This window comes from Microtus pennsylvanicus, chromosome X (genome assembly GCF_037038515.1).
Source record: "Microtus pennsylvanicus isolate mMicPen1 chromosome X, mMicPen1.hap1, whole genome shotgun sequence".
In the NCBI taxonomy this organism is placed as follows: Eukaryota; Metazoa; Chordata; class Mammalia; order Rodentia; family Cricetidae; genus Microtus; species Microtus pennsylvanicus.
The window spans coordinates 30266079-30285276 of NC_134601.1; the positions used below are offsets into that span (position 1 = coordinate 30266079).

At 39.4% G+C, this 19198-nt stretch overlaps 1 protein-coding gene across 1 annotated transcript in view; it reads left to right on the top strand.

The window, feature by feature from the left end:
* Fam199x (family with sequence similarity 199, X-linked) overlaps window positions 1-7523 on the top strand; it is a 28176-nt gene extending 20653 nt beyond the window's left edge. Inside the window, exons 3-6 of the mRNA XM_075956756.1 lie at window positions 1008-1157; window positions 1489-1650; window positions 3080-3346; window positions 4612-7523. Coding sequence (XP_075812871.1) covers window positions 1008-1157; window positions 1489-1650; window positions 3080-3346; window positions 4612-4782 — 750 coding nt within the window. The 3' untranslated portion in view covers window positions 4783-7523. The remainder of the gene's footprint in view (window positions 1-1007; window positions 1158-1488; window positions 1651-3079; window positions 3347-4611) is intronic.
* The last annotated feature ends 11675 nt before the right edge of the window (window positions 7524-19198 follow it).

The following is a 19198-nucleotide window of genomic DNA, read 5'->3' on the forward strand; positions in this document are numbered from 1 at the left end:
ATAAAAGTTGATGTAGCTTGTAATCATGAAAATATTCTTTGAAATTTGCTAAGAAAGGAAAAAATACCTATTTTATTTTAATTAGTATTTTAAAAATAGTGCATTAAATTAACTAATTTTAGAGGATATTTGATGTGACATGTTTTGGTTTCGTGGGTGCATGTTCAAATATATCAAATTATATGCTGTGTAGTTTTTGTTTATCAAGTGTATCTTAATGAAGCTATTTAATCCACTCTTTTTAGAGGCAATATATTCTTGATACTTGTCTTTCTTTAAATGGATTTGATTTGATTTTTCTGTGTTTTTGGGTTTAGTTTTTATCCTTTCTCTACACATTGTTTTCTATTTTCTTATTTTGTTTTCTAGTATTTCCATTCTTGAGTTTTTCCTTTATATCAATAGCATATTTTAAGTTACTTTAGTTGTTCTTATATTGCTCCGGTGCTCTTGAGGAGAAAAATTTGTGGAATTATGTGTGTTTAATAGAGCCAGTTGTTGGCAGAGCACTCAGGTCTCCTGTGATGGAGATCAGTACTTCTTACTCAGGTTTTAGGGCTCTGATAATATTGTGGCTATAAAGTAAAAAGCTTAGTGGATATTGAAACATAGATTAGCATTTTTGTAATTTATATTTATGATTTATGCGTTTTGGAAAGTACATTTTCATGGGATATCTTCAAAGAGAATATCCTGATGTTGGTCCTTTTGTATAAAATCCTGATTGTATATTTGCCTTAGTCATATATTGAAGTAAATTTTATTTTGTTTTTGACACATGATCTTCTATACCTTAGGGTGACCTGAGGCTGGCTATTGAGCTCTGACTGTCCTTAGACCACTGATCGTCCACTCTCTACTTCCTGAGTATGGGGATTGCCTGCATATGTAACCAACCACGGCTGACCAAAATAACTTTAATTGATGCATAAAATGTGTTGCCATATTTAAAATGCAGTTTTCAATTTCTACTTTCTTTAACCCCTGTACTTCTTACTTTTCTAAAGTTACCAGGCAGTGACATTGCCAGTGGAAGTGATGTACTTTCTGACGTCATACCCAGTATCCCCAGTTCACCTTGCCTGCTTCCTAAAAAGAAGAACAAGCATCGGAATCTCGATGAACTTGCTTGGAGTGCGATGACAAATGACGAGCAGGTAAACATGTTGGCATTCTTCATTCAAAGTGTATGTGGAATAAAGCTTACGTGGAGAGCAGATGTGAAGCCTCCTTTATTTACCTCTTTGTAGCCCCCAAATTGTGTGAAGTCTGAAATTGAGTTTTAACTTTTTCTAGGAAGCAAGTGAAATCAGGACATCTTAGCAACGATCATAAGAAATGATCAGCTTTCCTATTCAGACAGTGGTTGGTGCTTCACTGGAGCCTTGGGCAAAATAATTCTTCTAATGTCTAAATCATGTTATAATTCACATAGTAAAAGTCAGTTATTCACACTGATATTGTTTGTTGTTATTTTTCTTCACATAGGTGGAATATATTGAGTATCTGAGCCGTAAAGTCAGTACTGAGATGGGCCTTCGGGAGCAACTTGATATTATTAAGATCATTGATCCTTCTGCTCAGATCTCCCCTACTGACAGTGAGTTCATTATTGAACTTAACTGTCTCACAGATGAAAAACTGAAGCAGGTATGAAAAGTAAATGTACATTGTTTATCTACTGAAGATGCCACCATGTTATGAAGTGTAGGCCTATGTAATCATGTGCATACTCGTCATTATCAAGACTAAAATCACTGCTGTGAGATGTAACATTAGGAAGCACTGGTGCTGAGCTAAGAGTTGGAGCTCAGGGCTAGAGGATAACATGTACAAAGCCCTGAATTCAGTCCCCAGGACTGCAAAGAAGAAGGGAAAAAATGACCTGGAGTAGCAGCACACGCCTGTAATCATAGCACTTGGGATGTAGAGTTAGGAGGACAGAAGTTCAGGGTCATCTTTGATTTGTTAAAGACTTGAAGGCCAGCCTGGAATACCTGAGATCCTGAATGTCTCAAAGCCAAAACAAAAACTGAAACCTCCAAGTCCCTACTTAAGGAGAGTTTTATGTGGCCAGACATGCGTGCCGAGGGATTTGAGTGGCCTTGTGGAATAACAGCCTGTGCAGAGTGACATCTGAGGAACTTTTCCTCCAGTGTTTTACTCTGTACGTTTACGATCCCTTCCAAATAACAGTTTTGCTGCACCTTTTCTCTGGTACATGCTTTAATAGAAAGGCTTTTAATTCTCTGCTTCTGGTGTCTTACATTTGGCATTTGAAAATTCTCATTTCTCAAAACGAAATATCTTTCCCCGTTTCTGCTAGTTTCTTTAGTGTGGTAAGTTGATGTGTTGCATTTAAAACTGGGTGTCATTGTCCCCCTCGCAAAATTTAGGGGGAAATGCACACAAGTCAGAAACGGAATCATTAATATGCTTACCTCATTTTTAGTGTAACCACGTTTGTTTGATTTTGTTGTTTCTCTTTCAGTGTTCTTTTCTCAAAATTCAAATTCTAAAGGCCAATAGAATTTGCTAAGTAATTTTTATATTTTTAAAATATAGGTCTATGTGTTTGCTGGAGTTTTGACCCCTGCTGGTTTTGTGGTCATCCTTCCTCTCTTCCCTTCCCTTCCCTTCCCTTCCCTTCCCTCCCCTCCCCTCCCCTCCCCTCCCCTCCCCTCCCCTCCCCTCCCCTCCCCTCTCCTCCCCTCCCTTCCCTTCCCTTCTCTTCCTTTCCTTCATGCTGTTCCTGCCCCTCTCTTGAGTATTGTTTTGAAACAGTTCCTTTCTATAGTCCAGACTGGCTTAGAATGCAGTATTAAGCTCAGGCTCTGCAGAACTAGTTGCAACCCTCCTGCCTCAGCCTAGAGAACTAGATACACCTAGTGCTAGAACTAATACACCTGACTTGGTATTCATTTCTATATTTGGGTGTTTCTTATTAGCTTCTATTCTACCTCTTTTATGCATCTGAGCATCATTCAGATTGAACACACTGTGAGGATTTTCCCTCCAGCATCTTGAGGGTGGAATATCAAGGTGCAATACTTACCAGTGCTTGTCCATGTGTCCTAAGGTCAGAAACTATATCAAGGAGCATAGCCCTCGTCAGCGGCCTACAAGGGAGGCCTGGAAGAGAAGCAACTTTAGCTGTGCAAGCACCAGTGGCGTGAGCGGTGCCAGTGCCAGCGCCAGCAGCAGCAGTGCCAGCATGGTCAGTTCTGCAAGCAGCAGTGGGTCCAGTGTTGGAAACTCTGCTTCAAACTCCAGTGCCAACATGAGTCGAGCACACAGCGACAGCAACCTGTCTGCAAGTGCAGCAGAGCGGATTCGGGATTCAAAAGTAAAATGTCTATTCAATACAAAACTTTACCTTTCAGTGTTAGCATTAGGACGCTTTCGCTTCCATCTCTTGCAAACTAAAAATTGCTCCACTCTCTGGATGCCTGTGGGTCTTGGTTTTGATTGAACAAGCAGAGTGCTCCACTGTTGAAGAAAGCTTGAGTGCTTTCAGATACTCTTCACCCACTACCATGCCGCCTTCAGTCTTTCAGTAAGAAATACTAGAAATATTAAAATAACAGCTTATTCTCAAGATTGTAACTCACTACTGAGTGAATCTCACTATGTTGCTAATGTTGCCATTTATTAGCTTCTAAAATTGTCGTGTATGCCTTCGGTGTGTGTTTGGTTATGCATGTGTGTGTGTGTGTGTATTTTCTTGATGTTTTAACCTTAACTGTTCCTTGACTAAGTAAAAAGTAACACTTTCTGTAATCTAGTTCTATTCTTTTATTGTTGAAACTTACTGTTGGGCACTTGTAAAAGAAAGTAGAAGTACATATGGAATGGTTATGTATGTGGCTCAGCGTGGGCATATGTATGGTTCTTTGCAGTGGCACAGAGTAGAGCCCATTTAAAGATGAGAGAATCTCTTTAACTCTTTGGAAATCCAGTGATCAGAAGATACACAGTGATTCCTTCCCGTTTTGTTTTGCTTGTTTTTGTCAAGGTAGAAGAAACAGCCATCTTTGGTGGTTACCAAGGGATTTCACTGAATACGTGGTTATTCTTTTTTTGGTATTAGTTTACCAGTGATGAGGATTCAGGTTTCCTAACAGGCTTTTAAGATAGCATTTGCCTGATATTAGGAAAGCATGATTCCTTCGTAGCCATTGGGAGATTTTTAGTATTCTGGGGTAAAGTGTACCTTGAAAACGTAAATATTAGGGATTTGGACAATGTTTTCTGCATTTTATATCCAGTATTGTACTCTAACATTTTGTTTTTGCTGTGATGATGCTTTTTTACCCTAATTGAATTTTAAAAATATAAATTCTTGACAGTATTTTGTTGTCCATAGCTAGCTCAAACAATAAAGAATCAGCCCTTGCTAGCCACAAGAATCACTAGTCAGATGCAATAAAAATAGAATCTTTTTTTTTACATCTAAGCTGGTGAATTACTTGTTGGTATAAGAATCACTCTGCAGAGAAACTTGAGCAGCTCCTAAAATGTGGAAAATAGAGAATTTGAGTCACATAACCCTGGGCTGCATACAACAGTGTCTACTACACCTTACTGACTTTGTACTTTTCACTTTGACAGAAGCGATCCAAGCAGCGAAAGCTACAGCAGAAGGCCTTCCGCAAGAGGCAGCTGAAGGAGCAGAGGCAGGCTCGGAAGGAGAGGCTCAGTGGGCTCTTCCTCAATGAAGAGGTGCTGTCCTTGAAAGTGACTGAGGAAGACCACGAAGCAGATGTTGATGTTTTAATGTAATAGGGTAAATCTATCAGCAGTCTTCTTAGCATTGTTCTGTTCTCATTGGCTTACATGCATCTTGACCAGAAGTTTGGTTAGGGTTGTGCTGATGTACCATTAATCATTTAGGCCAGTGGTTAGCAGAGGGCAGTCCCAGTACCTGCAGCTTCAGCATCACCCGAAAAGATGTTAGAATTGCATTTGAGCCCCATTCCAGACCCATAGACTGTGTGGATTTGGGGCAGCACTGTGTTTTAACCAATGCCAGATTATTCTCATGCACATTCTGATTTAAGAACCACTGGTAAATGTCTTAACTATTTTAACTTTGTGGTGATTAAGTGGGCTTTTCAAAGACTAGTACATTTGCAATTTTGGGGATGTCAATGTATAGATGACAGGTAGTTTGTTACTATGTGTAACATCTGTAATTCAGTTCCCTTCTTAATGATAACATTTCTTAGTTTAATTTTTCAAGAGGGCCATAATATAATTATCAGTTCCTAGGGGCAAATCTCCTTTAGGTGAGGGTGCGCATAAGTCATGCATTGCTGTTTACAATAGTGCCTTCATTAGGTTTAGTTCTGATTTCATTAATTATTAATACAAAGGTATAAGCAAAGGCCCTAATCTTTTTCAGTTATATGTGGTTTTTTTTTGTCTTTCTATACTTTATGTCAAGTGAGAATCACTTCTGCAAGTAATAACTACTGAGAGAATAATGGCTACACTAGCAAAATTTTAGACTTAATGCCTTATTGATTAATTTTCAAATGGAGATTCCAACTAAACAGTGGTAGCATATCAAACTTTCCCATTGCATCCTTACATTTTAGGCTGTCAGATAATCTGCAAACTGGATCATTTATCTATCAGAAAACACCCAGATTTTTATGCAGAACATCTCCAACGTTATACATTTCATTTGCCAGCTTGCAGGCATGTGAACAGGCTAATGTTCCTTATCTGCGAAACCACTTAGAGTTCTACCAACCTTCAGAAAGCGCTGTGAGTGGAGTATAGAAAGCACCTTTGTGGGTTCCTGATAGGACTCTAAGTCTAAATGTGAAATCATGGAGTTTCTTTAATGTTTTCAAAGAATTCATGATCATGAACTTAGAAATAGTCTGATTCCTTTCCCACATGTGTTAGGGCATTCACATGGGCTAGAGAAGATGGAAACAGAGACTGACAGGTGACTTGCTTTCTGACTTTCATTTTTATGACAGCATTTGGAAGGCAAGCTGATTGTGTAATCCATGTTTCGAAAAGACTGCAGAGTTCAGAGGTTGATAGGCTCTCAACAGTATTTAAGTTTAGTTCTTCAAAAAGATTGACAACTTAAATTTCCTTCATTTTCAGTTGGTATAAGGGCTTAAATTTGAATAAATTAAAGGTGAAGATTTAATCCTGGTGTGTTAGAACACACTTTTAATCCAAGCATTCAGGAAGCTGAGCTGGGATAACAAGTTCAAAGCCAGCCTGGGCTGCATAGTGCTACTGAAATTTTGTATACCTTTAAAAGTTTTATTTTGCTTCCTTGAAGGCTAACGAATTGAAACTGAGAGGAAAGACTCGTGCTTTGCAGCATTGCTGAGCTCTGTGCTCCGGCCTCCTCAAGTGAAAGGATGGCTGTGTGCTTTCAGCTCGAGGAAGAGTTGTGATTTTCCTCCCGTCTCCTTCGGTGCTCCAGTCTAGTTTAGAGAGACCGAAGAGGTCTCAGGGTCAGACCCTAGAATAATTGAGGAAACGTGTGCTCTGTTTTCCCTTCCAAGCACAGAAATAGAACAGAGAAGAGAAGCAAATGCATCTAAACTGGCTGCCTTCCCTTAGTAGCAAAATCGCACGGAGGAGTTTCTGCGTGCTCTTCCTGTCCTCTAAGGAAGATGGGTAACCCTGAGATGCAGAGCAGCATTTATCCGTCACACAGTTGCCAACTGTTGATTTGAGGAAAATGCAAAGCTGGTTCAGGTTATAATTTTAAGACCAATTTCTCTATCCTCCCAAGAATCATGTAGTCCTCTTAACTTAGATTTAACTTAAGTCACTATTGAATAAGTTTACCAAAGTGCCATTGGCAGATTTTTAATGTCTATAAAAGTTTGCATATTTATAGAAATATGTCATAAAATTTTATGTGAGTCTATTCACTCTATACATTAGAACCAGAATATAAACTCTATTTGGAGGAGATTGAAAATACTACTTTCATTTAAAAGCAAAAAGTGGAACTCTTGGACTTGTTTATGATTTAAGAGATAGAGATTAAAGTCTTTCTCTTTCCTTCCAAAATAGAAGCTATATCACAAAAGGCTGTTATCTGTCAGGACGTTTCATGTGGCTAACTGAGAGAGAATTGTTGGAATGGGTGGTAATTTATTAAATCTGCTATCTCTGTAGGGTATATTTAAAACAAATTCAAGTCAGGATCTCTTCTTTCATTTTCAATGGAAAGCCTACATAATCAGTTAATTAAAAGGCAAATCAGGGAAATGCAAATCCAAACTGATGAGAGTCTATCTCATTCCAGTCAGAACAGCTATCATCCAGGAAACCAAAAGCAAATACTGGTGAGAGTAGAGGCCGGGGTGGGGGGAGGGAGGAAGGAATCTGTATATGCTGCTGGTGAGAATACAGAACTGCTGTACCAGTCAGTGGAAGTCAATATGGAAGTTCTTTTTTTAAAAAAATTACAAGTGGAACTAAATTATCCAGCTGTACCATTCCTGAGTGTGCTCAAAATAAATGAACTAAGCATATGGCAGGAATACTTCTATTTCCATGTTTCTCGCAGTATTGTTACCAATAACCAATAAATAGATTCTTATCGGCAGATGAATAAAGAAAATGTGACACATACGCAGAGCATAGTTGTATTTAGCCATAAAGAAGACTGCAATTATGTCATTTGCAAGAAAACGGATAGAACTAGATGGAGATCGTCACGTTAAACAAAGTAAGGCAGACTCAGAAAGACAAACATTGTGGGTTTTTTTTACATGTGAAATCTAGATTTAATAAAATGCAAATTAAGAAATTAGAAGGGGACACTATTTGGGAAGGGGAAAGGATCTAGTAAAAAAGGAACGGGGTGGGGGCAAAAGATGGTAGTTAAATATGATCAAAGTAGATTATAAATATGTATGGATAAATAGGTGAATGAATGAGAAGTCTCGAATTTGCTCCAATGTTGGTTATCTTCTGTACAAAGCTGACGGTGGAGTGAATAAGTCTCCTCTTTTACAGATTTATCCAGACTTTATTAGAGATCTTGGAAGATCATGTCAGTCCTTATTACTGCTTTTAAAAGTGCAAGCAGTGAGTTAAGCCAAATGGCATGTATTTTTATACAGTTTTGCAAATGATTAAAGGAAGGCGGTGTTCTAGAATGTAGTAGGTTGTAACGGGCTGGTTTATTCTGTCTTACCAAGAACATAGAGTAAAATGAAACTTTTTCGTCATTCTTTGGTAGATAGTGGCAGCTTTATTGAGTTCCTCTGTTTTGTGGGTAAGTTAGATATTGCTGAATTAAATCCCAAAAGCTGACTTATCAAATAATGACCCATAGTGTGCATAGACATCTCATTTTTTAGCTTTTTAAAAGTGGTAAATTCCCTCAAAAAGAAAAATTATAAGAAATTATTGTATAAAGGTATCCAGATTCTGATGAGCTTTAAAAATTGTAAAATTTATTGTATATCTTCATATTTAAGCCAAAAATGTTACTACATAAACTCTATAGTAGTCTTGTTTGTTTTGGGTTCTCGTAGCAGACTTTTTTTTTCATGGCTTCTCTGTAGCCTCATGTGCCTTAAAGGTGGTGAACTTTGACATTTTCATCAATATCAGGCTTTTCCAAACTCAAATATCAGAATGTTATAATTTGGTTCATGTAATGCTCATGGTGTTTGGATATTAGTAAGCAAAACTTACCAATAGTAGTAGTCATAGAGTATCAAATGAGATAAAAAAAAACCTTCAGATCTTAGACACGATTGCATAAAACTAGTTTTGATCCACAGGATTATTGAAGAGCCTTGCATTTACGTAAAGTTTTAATTAATGTATTGTTTTTTTCCACGGGAGAAAAATGTCTGAGGCCAGGATACTTTTTCTTTCTGAGACAGGTCTCCCTATATACGTCAGGCTAGCCTTGAACTTGCTATGTTGTCCAGGCTGCTCTGGAACTCTTGATGCTTTCCCCTTAGCTTCTCTGGGTTTTGGGATGCAGACATGTCTGGGGAGTGTACCTTTTTAAACTAGCTAACATATATCATGAAAGAATTTTTAGGGTCTAGACAAAAACTCTTCTAGAACCAAGATTTTAGAGCAAGGTGTTTCTTCTTTTAATGTTAGGGATTCATTGAGTTCCTCTGTATATTCATCAGGTCACCCTGTCCTCTCTCCTTTTTAACAAATTACCTCTTAGCGCTCTGTCTTTAAGAATTCTTCTTTGGAATTGATGGAGGGTGAAGTCAGTTTGACTTAGCTGATAGTATAGTTCTTTTGTGTTCAATAGTAGTGTGGATGTTGAATTCGTTGACATTCAACATATTTAAGTGAGAGGTAAATTGCGTCTTGAAAGGGACTTTTAGGAAATAAATATTTGAGTAAAAATCTAGTATGGTAACTTTGCAGTAGTTTTAAACTTAATAAAGTGGAATAAATTTTATCTTAAAACTGAACATTATTAAATGTGTAAGACCTCTCGGGTATTTTTAGCTAGGCATTTCTGTCAGAGTAGTATTTGGAACACAATCCTTGGAATATTTAAATTTGGTCTCTGAAAAATAATTTCCATCCTCTGTGAGGCTTAGCGGGAAGTCTGACATTTCTTATACTGGATATTAAGAGTAAGGCAGTTGCATGGCGTAGCTCAAGGTCCAAATTGGCTCACTATGATTTAATTTCCATTTCTTAAATACTAAATTTGTTTACAGCTCCCTATCCAATTATTTTTTGAATTGAGGTTATTGATGTTTTAACCTAGACCAGACAATGGCAAATTGCATTTTAATTTGACATTGATGCCAAACTCAGAGAAACCAGTGTGGTCTTCGCTGATTTCAGGATATAGTAGTTTTTCTTTATTGTCGGGTTTCTTCTGTTACGTCTTTGTGGTGAATGGAACCTGTGGAGATATGTGTTCTTTTTTTGTGGTGATGTATGGGGTGGAAAAGGGAAGAATTGCTTAATTAATACATATCTGTTTTGACTATGTCAAGGTAATTGTAGAGTTAATGTGTACAGGTGATAAGTACACACTTAAGATGCTGAATTGTTCAGAAGAACAGCCGTGGCTTGTTCTGTAAAGTTGTTTGTTCTTAAACTGAAGCTGACCTTTTAGGTTTACATTGAGATTTCGAGGCTTTTAGAGAATGGAGCTGGTAGTGTCTCTTCCTGTAGTGGGTGAAATTAATTTCATGTTTGAGTACGCTAGTTTAGATAAAAATTATTATTCATAAATCTTTGTGTTAGCAATTTAATAGGACTGTTGCCAAAAATAACAATATAACAATAAACACAAGCACATGTAAAGCATTTCACAGATGGTTAAGAGTTGCAAATTGTGGGGCTCCCCCACTTTTCAAAAATTAGTTATGTAGCATCAATATCATAACCAAAGTAGTAGGAAGGTGACTGGTTCAGAGAATCTGCAAGTAGTCTTAAATACTGTAAAGTATCAGGTTGTTAACCAGGACTTTTTCCTGTATTCCTGCAAAATATATTCTATTAATGCACTTTTGTATATATGACAGTCTCCTGTACATTCTGTACCTACTACAGTGTATATAAAACCTGGTTGTTTTTCTCAAAGCTATGTGAGGAGGGAGTGCAGTTGGTTTCTATGTTGAGTTCCTTCTCACACATGAAAATATTTTAGCTGTTATGTCTAAACGAATATGTATGATTATAACTGAAGCTGGCTATGTGGCAGAATTGTCTTTTGAACCCAATATCAGAATGAAAGGAGTCATTTTGGTCTTTAAGAATTATGGTAATCATTCCATCTTAATTCTCTCTTTTCAAAACCCCACTGCTATTACTACTGTATACTCCGGATCAGCTCCTCTCAAAGTTCCATTCCTGAGCATTTACCACTAACAGACAACTGTCCTTATGGTTGTGGCAGTTTGATTGGACTTTACAAATTTGTTTTGTGAGAGTCTCAGTCTCCCAAAAGTCATGAGTAAAACATTTTTTTCTGAAGAGATCAGATTTCTAGAGAGATTATAATTCACACCATAAGTGAAAATTAGGTCGATTTTTGTTGTTGTTGACAAAAACGATGTATTTTCTTTATGTATTGCTGTAGAACCTTTTAAAGTTAAGTTTCCAGAAAAGAAATGTCTATGATCAGTTGTATGTGTAGATTCAGGTGCCATTCTGATTTGATTTTTGTTTTTGTTTGTGTGTGTGTGTAGGTTTTTAGTTTGATTTTTGTTTTTTGATCAACAATGTTATTTCTTACCACTAGAGGGACGTCTATGGTTCTTTTCTGCTTTGGAATTTTTTTTTTTAAGTTTCACAGATTGGCATAGACTTATCCTCAGAATGTTTTCTTAGTAATTATGTTCATCTATTAGTCAAAGGTAGACTAATTAAGCTTGTTTAATGAAAAAGGCAGTCTTACTCATGCTGTCTGTAATCTTCCATTTTTAATAAATGTTAGCTACTAAGTAAAACCTGTGTGTGTGTGTGTTTCTTTTTTAAGGTACTCCATAGCTGCACTGTCCTAATGGTGGGCACTAGACAAACGTGACTGTGTATATGAATTGAAATTAAATGAAGTTCAGATTTTTTTTCCCTAAGTCATGCAGCAATATTTCAAGTGTCCGAATACCCACATGTGGCTTCAGGCTAATTTTTAATTTGGAAACACAGAATCTGAAAAATGTTCCACAATGTTGGGCATGGTGGTGGCGCACGCCTTTAATCCAAGCATGTGGGAGGCAGAGGCAGGTGGCTCTCTGAGTTCAAGGCCGGCCTGGGCTACAGAGCGAGTTCTAGCACAGCCTGGGCTATATAAAGAGACCCTGTCTCAAACAAACAATTTTTTAAAAATGTTCCACAATCACAGAGAATTCTTGTGGAGAGAGCTGCTATAGAGATTTGATGGTTGCTCAAGCGGTCATCGTCATTCTACTAGTTAACAGTATTCAGTGGCTAAGAGCTGCTGCCCACAAAGCTGGTAATTGATTGGTGTGAGAGGGTAAGTGAAGTGTACTTGGTTTTCTGTTTCATTAAAATCACTGCCAAGGGCTGGAGAGATGGCTCAGAGGCTAAGAGCGCTGGCTGCTCTTGCAGAGGTCCTGAGTTCAATTCCCAGCAACCACATGGTGGCTCACAGCCATCTATAATGAGATCTGGCGCCCTCTTCTGGTGTGCAGGTGTGAATGCAGGCAGAACACTGTGTACATAACACATAAATCTTTAAAAAAAATAATGAAACCACTGCCAGAGTTGGAAGCTTGTGGTTTTAGTGGAAGACTTTCTCCGATACTGGCTGTTTCGTTTGACTCTGAGAAAGTTATTGTTTGAATAAGGTGACAGATTAGTTTCGGTGGTAAGGGTTGAACCTGGGCTCTTACTCTTGAGCTCTACCCCTGACCCCACAATTTCTTAGTTTTATTATTATAAAGAGGCTATCATGCAGCTTTGTCTGTGAGTTCTTCCTTTGACATAAATCTGTAAATTTCCGTATTAGGACACGGAACCAAGTACAGACATTTTTTAAAGACAGTCTAATGCCGAGTGCTCAGCCCTAGACACAATAACATGGAGGCAACAGTGAAGAGACTCAGCAGGATGCATTGTATGTGGATTGATGTATATGTAACAACAATGGCTAAAGAAGAAGCCATGAATTTGGGAGGGAGGGGAAGGTCAGGCATGGGAGGGGGAAAGAGCAGAAATGATGTAATTACATTTAATTTAGTAAAACTCTTCTTACAAATAGAAGTGTGAGCTACAGGATCAGTGTTTATTTATTAATTCTTGTGATAGGAGATTCTAATAAAGTCACTATTTCTTAAGCCTGACAATATTCTACCCTCTTGCTGTTGGTTTGCACCTCATGGTAAGTGGAATATTATAATGTATTATCTGGGTTTCTTGGTGATAGGCTGGCAGTTACTAGATTTAGGTCCAATGTCACTTACTTGATTTTTTTTTTAGCATGACATTCACTAGAATGCTATAATCACTATATATGCTACTTCATAACTGTAATTTTGCTACTGCTATGGATTGTTATGTAAATATCTGTGTTTTCTAAGGGTCTCAGGTAACCACTGTGAAAGGGTCATTCACTGGGTTGAGACCCATAGGATGAGAACAGCTCCTAATGCTACAAAAGCTAAACCCAGATGACAATTTCATCTCAGTCTGATTTTGTAAAAAATAAATGTACTTCTGTAACATACTTGTATATATATGTGTATGTTTTATATATATATATATACACACACACACACGTATTTAATCATATCTATAAAAATACTTCCTAATGTCAAGTAGTTATTTACAATAAAAATCATAACTATTATTGTTACTAAGTTCAAAAATAATTCTGCATGTTGCTGACCCTAATATAAATTACTTTTTCTATTGCTTGAGTTCTGGTGGTATCTTGGCCACTGCCCTCTCCTTTTTCTCTCCCTTTTCATGACAGAGTTTTATGAAGTGCATGCTACCCGTGAGCTTCTGATCTTCCATGCCTGTTTGTATGCTATGATAGGATGGAACCCAGGACTTCGTGCATGCTAGGCAAACACTCTACCAACTGAGCTACGTTCCCAGGCCTTGACCCCCATGTGTTTTGAAGCACTATATCTATTGCTTTTATATAGAAACAGAGTCTCAGTTGTTTTCCTTAGTATGTTGTTAAAAGTCATAGAATGATTTGAGTTCCTAGGCAGCAGGAAGGGAATAGATCACAGTAACTTGAAGTATGGCTTTGCTGTTTGATGTGCCTCTGTATCCAAGAATTTTCTTTTCGTGGCATGAGGAGATGGATTAGTGGATAAAGTGCTTGGTGTTAAAGCATAAGGACAGTCACAGATCTCCATAGCCCAGACGAAAGGCACACAAACCAGATTATGGGCGTAGCAGATGCCTAGAATCCTAGCACTTGGAAAACAGAGATGGGATCCTTGGGGCGAGTTGGCTTGCTACACTAGCTGGAGCCACTGAGGTCAGCAAGAAACCTTGCCTCAATACATGTAGTAGAGAGCAATCAAAAAAGACACCTGATGGAAATCAGGTCTCTATACATGACTCACAAGAATGTCCTTAGTTAGAATTAGATCAAATGGTAAAGATTTGTTGGTTTTAATTTATTTACTTACTTATTTTTCCATACCAATCCCAGTTCCCCCTCCCTCCTCTCCTGCTCCCCCAACGTCCCCCCCAACCCCCAACACCCATTCATTCCTCAGAGAGATAAGGCCTCCCCTAGGAACTAAACTAAGTCTGTCCCAACATCTCTGACACAGAACCAAGTACCACCCCACCCCCATGCCTAGGCTGAGTAAGGCATCTCTCCATAGAGAATGGACTTCACAAAGTCAGTTCATGCATTAGGGTTAGATCCTGGTCCCACTGACTCAGAGACAGATATTGGGGTTTAACCAGAAAAGCAAAGCAGCCAGCCACTGGCTGTTACCTCGAACTCAGTCTGAAAATGGTGATCCTGCCTCCAGGAAAACTCAGAATGATGTTGGGGGAGGGAGCCACTTGTTGGTTCCCGGCCGCCTGGCTAGCTTATACCCGAAATAATCACACAGAAACTTTATTAATTAAATCACTGCTTGGCCCATTAGCTCTAACTTCTTATTGGCTAACTCTTACATATTAATTTAACCCATTTTTATTCATCTGTGTCGCCACATGGCTGTGGCTTACCTGCTAAAGTTCTGACCAGTGTCTGTCTCAGGCGGCTCCATGGCATCTCTCTGCTGCTGTTGTCCCTTTCTCATTAGCGTTAAGAAAATTCAAGGTTGGGCTGGAGAGATGGCTCAGAGGTTAAGAGCATTGCCTGCTCTTCCAAAGGTCCTGAGTTCAATTCCCAGCAACCACATGGTGGCTCACAACCACCTGTAATGGGGTCTGGTACCCTCTTCTGGACTGCAGGGATGCACACAGACAGAATATTGTATACATAATAAATAAATAAATATTAAAAAAAAGAAAATTCAAGGTTAATAAAGCATTATGTAATCTATTTCTGGGGGTATTTTCCACCCCTGTTTATTTACCATATCCTTTATAGTTCGATTTGATCTTTCTATAACTGCCTGATCTCTAGGATTGTGTGGTATATCTGTAATATGCTTAATATAATAAACAAAAAATTTCATTTTCTTAGAGACATATGCTTAACCATTATCTGTCTTTATTTGTGCAGGTATACCCATGATGGCCATAGCTTCTAATAAATGTGTGATTACTGAATCAGACTTTTCTGAGCTTAAAGCAGTTGCCCACTAAAAACCTGAATAAGTGTCAATGGTATGGTGTACACATTTTAATTTTCCATATTCTGCAAAGTGGAACACATCCATCTGCCAGATTTCATTCCTTTGAGTACCCTTTGGGTTGGTCCCTGCAGGTAGCAGTGTTTGGTTATAGAAAGAGCAAGTAGGGCATCTCTTTATAATCTCTTTAGCTTGTTGCCATGTAATAGAAAACTCTTTCTTTAAACCTTTGCTATTTGATATTGATGTTTTTATAAAATTCTGAGGCCTGAAACATGTTTCCTATCAATAACTGATCAATGTCTACATTGCCCTGTGCTAGAGGACCTGGGAGACCCATATGGAATTGGATGTGTTATGTACATTGGACAAAGCCTATTCCTGATTATGCCTTGCACCTGGATAAATAATGAAGTCAATTCTATATCATCTGGTATAAATTCAGAAGTTTCAATATGTAAGACAACTCTTTCTGCATATTGTGAATCAGTAACTGTAATGGATTTGCGAGCTGCCTGGCAGGCAGGGGGCCAGCGGGTCCCAAGAGCAGCCAGTCCTAGGCAGGGCCCCGGCATACCACGCATCAGGTCTCCAAAGGTGGCTGGTCCCCTGGGCGTCCCCTACGGCAAGCCATGTGTGCGGCCTGTAGGCAAGTGGCAGACAGGCACACCATGCAGATGGGTTTGCTGCAAGCTGCTGGGGTCCCGGAAGCAGCCAGTCCTGAGCGGGGATAGTGCACAGAGACCACATGGCAGGCTCCATGTGACTGCGGCCGGCTGGCGAGAGAGATTGATAAACATACCATACAGAGTAAAGTAAAACATTTATTAGATGGGTTATGGAGGGGAAGGAAAAAGGGGAAAAGTGGGGGGAGAGAGGGAGAGAGGCTGCCTCTGAGAGAAAGGTGACAGGAAGAGGAAGAGTGTGGCTCTGAGGCTGCAAGCAGGAAGGGAGTGGATGTGGCTTGTCTCTTAAAGAGACAGAACGGGCTGGAGAGATGGCTCGGAGGTTAAGAGCATTGCCTGCTCTTCCAAAGGTCCTGAGTTCAATTCCCAGCAACACAACCATCTGTAATGAGGTCTGGTGCCCTCTTCTTGCCTTCAGCCATACACAGAGACAGAATATTGTATACATAATAAATGAATAAATATGTTTTTAAAAAAAGAACAATCATTTCATTCCCAGCTCTTTTTTTATAATAAAAAGCAGGGGATTATGCACCACAGGTTGAAGGAATTGGGATGGCGGATTCTCAAGACTGCTTCTAGCTTATTTGTGGGCATCGTCTTGGGGGGGGGACCTGAGAAGGCTGGGCGCTGGCCACATCCTGGCATAGTTGGTCTCTTTGCTCCTGTCCGGTGTTTGTGGTATGGAAATGTCTGGTATCTCTTACACCTGGTTAAGGTATTGACAGAACAGAGGACAATGTTATATTAAGGAAAAAAAAATAGGACCAGGGAATTGAGGGGAATGTATCTGACCTGTTTACGGTGGATCCTTCAATTCAGCTCTCTGGAACTCACAATAATTTTTGGGTTTGTGAAAACAGAAGTCTTAGACACATACATTGTATAATGACTGTGACATATTTTTGTATAATGAAAAGTATTTTTAAAACTATGGAAGGCAGTATGAGAGAGAAATTTGATCTGAAATTTGTTTGGTGAGGTTGTCCTTTTAAACTGACAAAACCTCTCAGCTGTCAAACTGCATCAGAGATCTTTGAGAAGGATAAGATTTTATTTGAGTTACTGATTAAAAAATGACAGAGAACTTACTTGGTTGGCACCAAGAGCTACTACTCTTTAGGGTCCTCCATGGTCGCTGAAGGTTGCATTTGCCTTTGCTGTTTAGTGCAGGGCCTGCCAGGCTCCAGAAGACCCTGTGGGCTAAGAAATCTGTAGGAAGACAAGCCTACCTTGACCTGAGCAGCTAGGGTGTCGATTCCAGTGATTCTGTCCACATCAGGAGGTCTTCAGCTTAGATGAAAGGCAGTTTTTCCCAATGGTCAGTGCTTGGCAGTTGAAGCAATTGCGGATGGACGTTACTGTGTGTCCTTTTTTCTTACATCTTTTTTGGAGGAAGCAGAGTGCTGCTGCTAGGAGCCAACTTGTCTCTTTTTGTTATGAAAAGTTTTTTTTTTCATGCAATAGCCAACTTTATTCAGAACATCAGACAGTTTATACTCTGAGGGTTAAGCGAGGCCATGAGCAAAAGTCACATGAATTTAGGCTACATACAGTCATGAGGACAACCTGTGCTTGGGAACGTCTCTGAATAACAAAAGTAAGTCAATGGGATTTCCAAAGCAAACCCACTCCTCTCTGCTATGCCCGGGAAGGGCACAAAAGCACATTCCAGGAGTAATTCATGTGATGGAGAAACAGAGGTTACAAAATTTGTCTCGCAAGCTCAGAAAAATGTCTTCATCTTGCTTCATCTCATGGACTGTGCTCCAACCACATTGGGCTTCCCATCCTTGGATGAGGGAGAACAATAGTTTCTGCTCCAGGTCTTTAGTCCAACGTGAAATGATTTTTTTTTTATTTTTAATAATTAAATATTTAAATATCACATTCCCCAAATCTCTGAGAAGTTGAGGGCTGTTTATTAGATATAACTACAATATAGAATCTGTCTGGAAGGTTGAGTCTGAGCTTGACTATACTGGCTCTTAACAGGTAAGATTTACACTCCTAAAAAGGCAGAAAGAAGAAGAAACTGCTTGTAATAGAAGGTTAACAGCTGAACTGACAATGATAGGGAACAGTTTAATATATTTTAAATGAGGGTTGGATTAAATATAAGGTATTTTTGTGAGAGACTTAAAAGTTATATACCAGAGCCGGGCGGTGGTGGCGCACGCCTTTAATCCCAGCACTCGGGAGGCAGAGGCGGGCGGATCTCTGTGAGTTCGAGACCAGCCTGGTCTACAGAGCTAGTTCCAGGACAGGCTCCAAAGCCACAGAGAAACCCTGTCTCGAAAAACCAAAAAAAAAAAAAAGTATATACCAGTTTAAAACATGAGACTTATTGTTTTTGTAGTCTGAAATGAGATGTAACAATTATAATATTAAGCATAGGTGTATTTAAGTTACATGTAGGAACACATACACACATAGAGTGAACAGGAATTGGGGAAAGTGAATGGTCTTGGTGGGCCCTACCAAAGGCATGCCACTGCAGAAAACATACATACAACAGAGTCAACAAGAGGAATTTAGTGAAAACCAGGGGTCAAGGAAGGGTACACTTCGATAAAGATGGGAGAACCTGGACACCTGACCTGGCTCAGCGGTAAGGTCACCCATGTAACAGAACTAACACTGGAGAACCAGGCAGGGAATATCTCAGTAAAGATGGGAGAACTTGGTCACTTGACCTGGCTTTCAGCCAAGATGGTGGCAAAGTCACCTGACCCCAATTAAAATGGCAGTGGTCACATGGTGTATGAAAGAGCCACAATTTTTGAGCTGCAGGGATTTTAAACTTGGTAAGAGAGACCTAGAGGTGTGATCTGCCCTGTGGCTGAGCCGCTATGCCACAAGCTGCAGAAGGGAGCAAAAAGCTGGAACTGAAAAAACTGCACCATGCTACGGCTGGAATTGAAAAAAGCCGGGGGATGGACATGGATGGTTGCTACCCACAGCTGAAATTGTGAAAACCCACAAAACACCACTAGGCACACTGTGAGATGTCTCTCGACTGTGGAGGGGTGTGAATCAGCGTGGACACCACAGGGATCTGTGGGCTGGGTGTCCCCTGACCCCGGTTGGGGTGCTATGGCCTGGCTGAATCTGGTCGGGGTGACTCAGAAGCCTGAGAGGCCAGAGGCCACTCTGAGCAGCCTTTTACAGCGAGGACAAAAAGAGAGAGAGAGAGAGAGAGAGAGAGAGAGAGAGAGAGAGAGAGAGAGAGAGAGAAGAAATGGGAAAAAAGATAAAGAATCTGAGGGA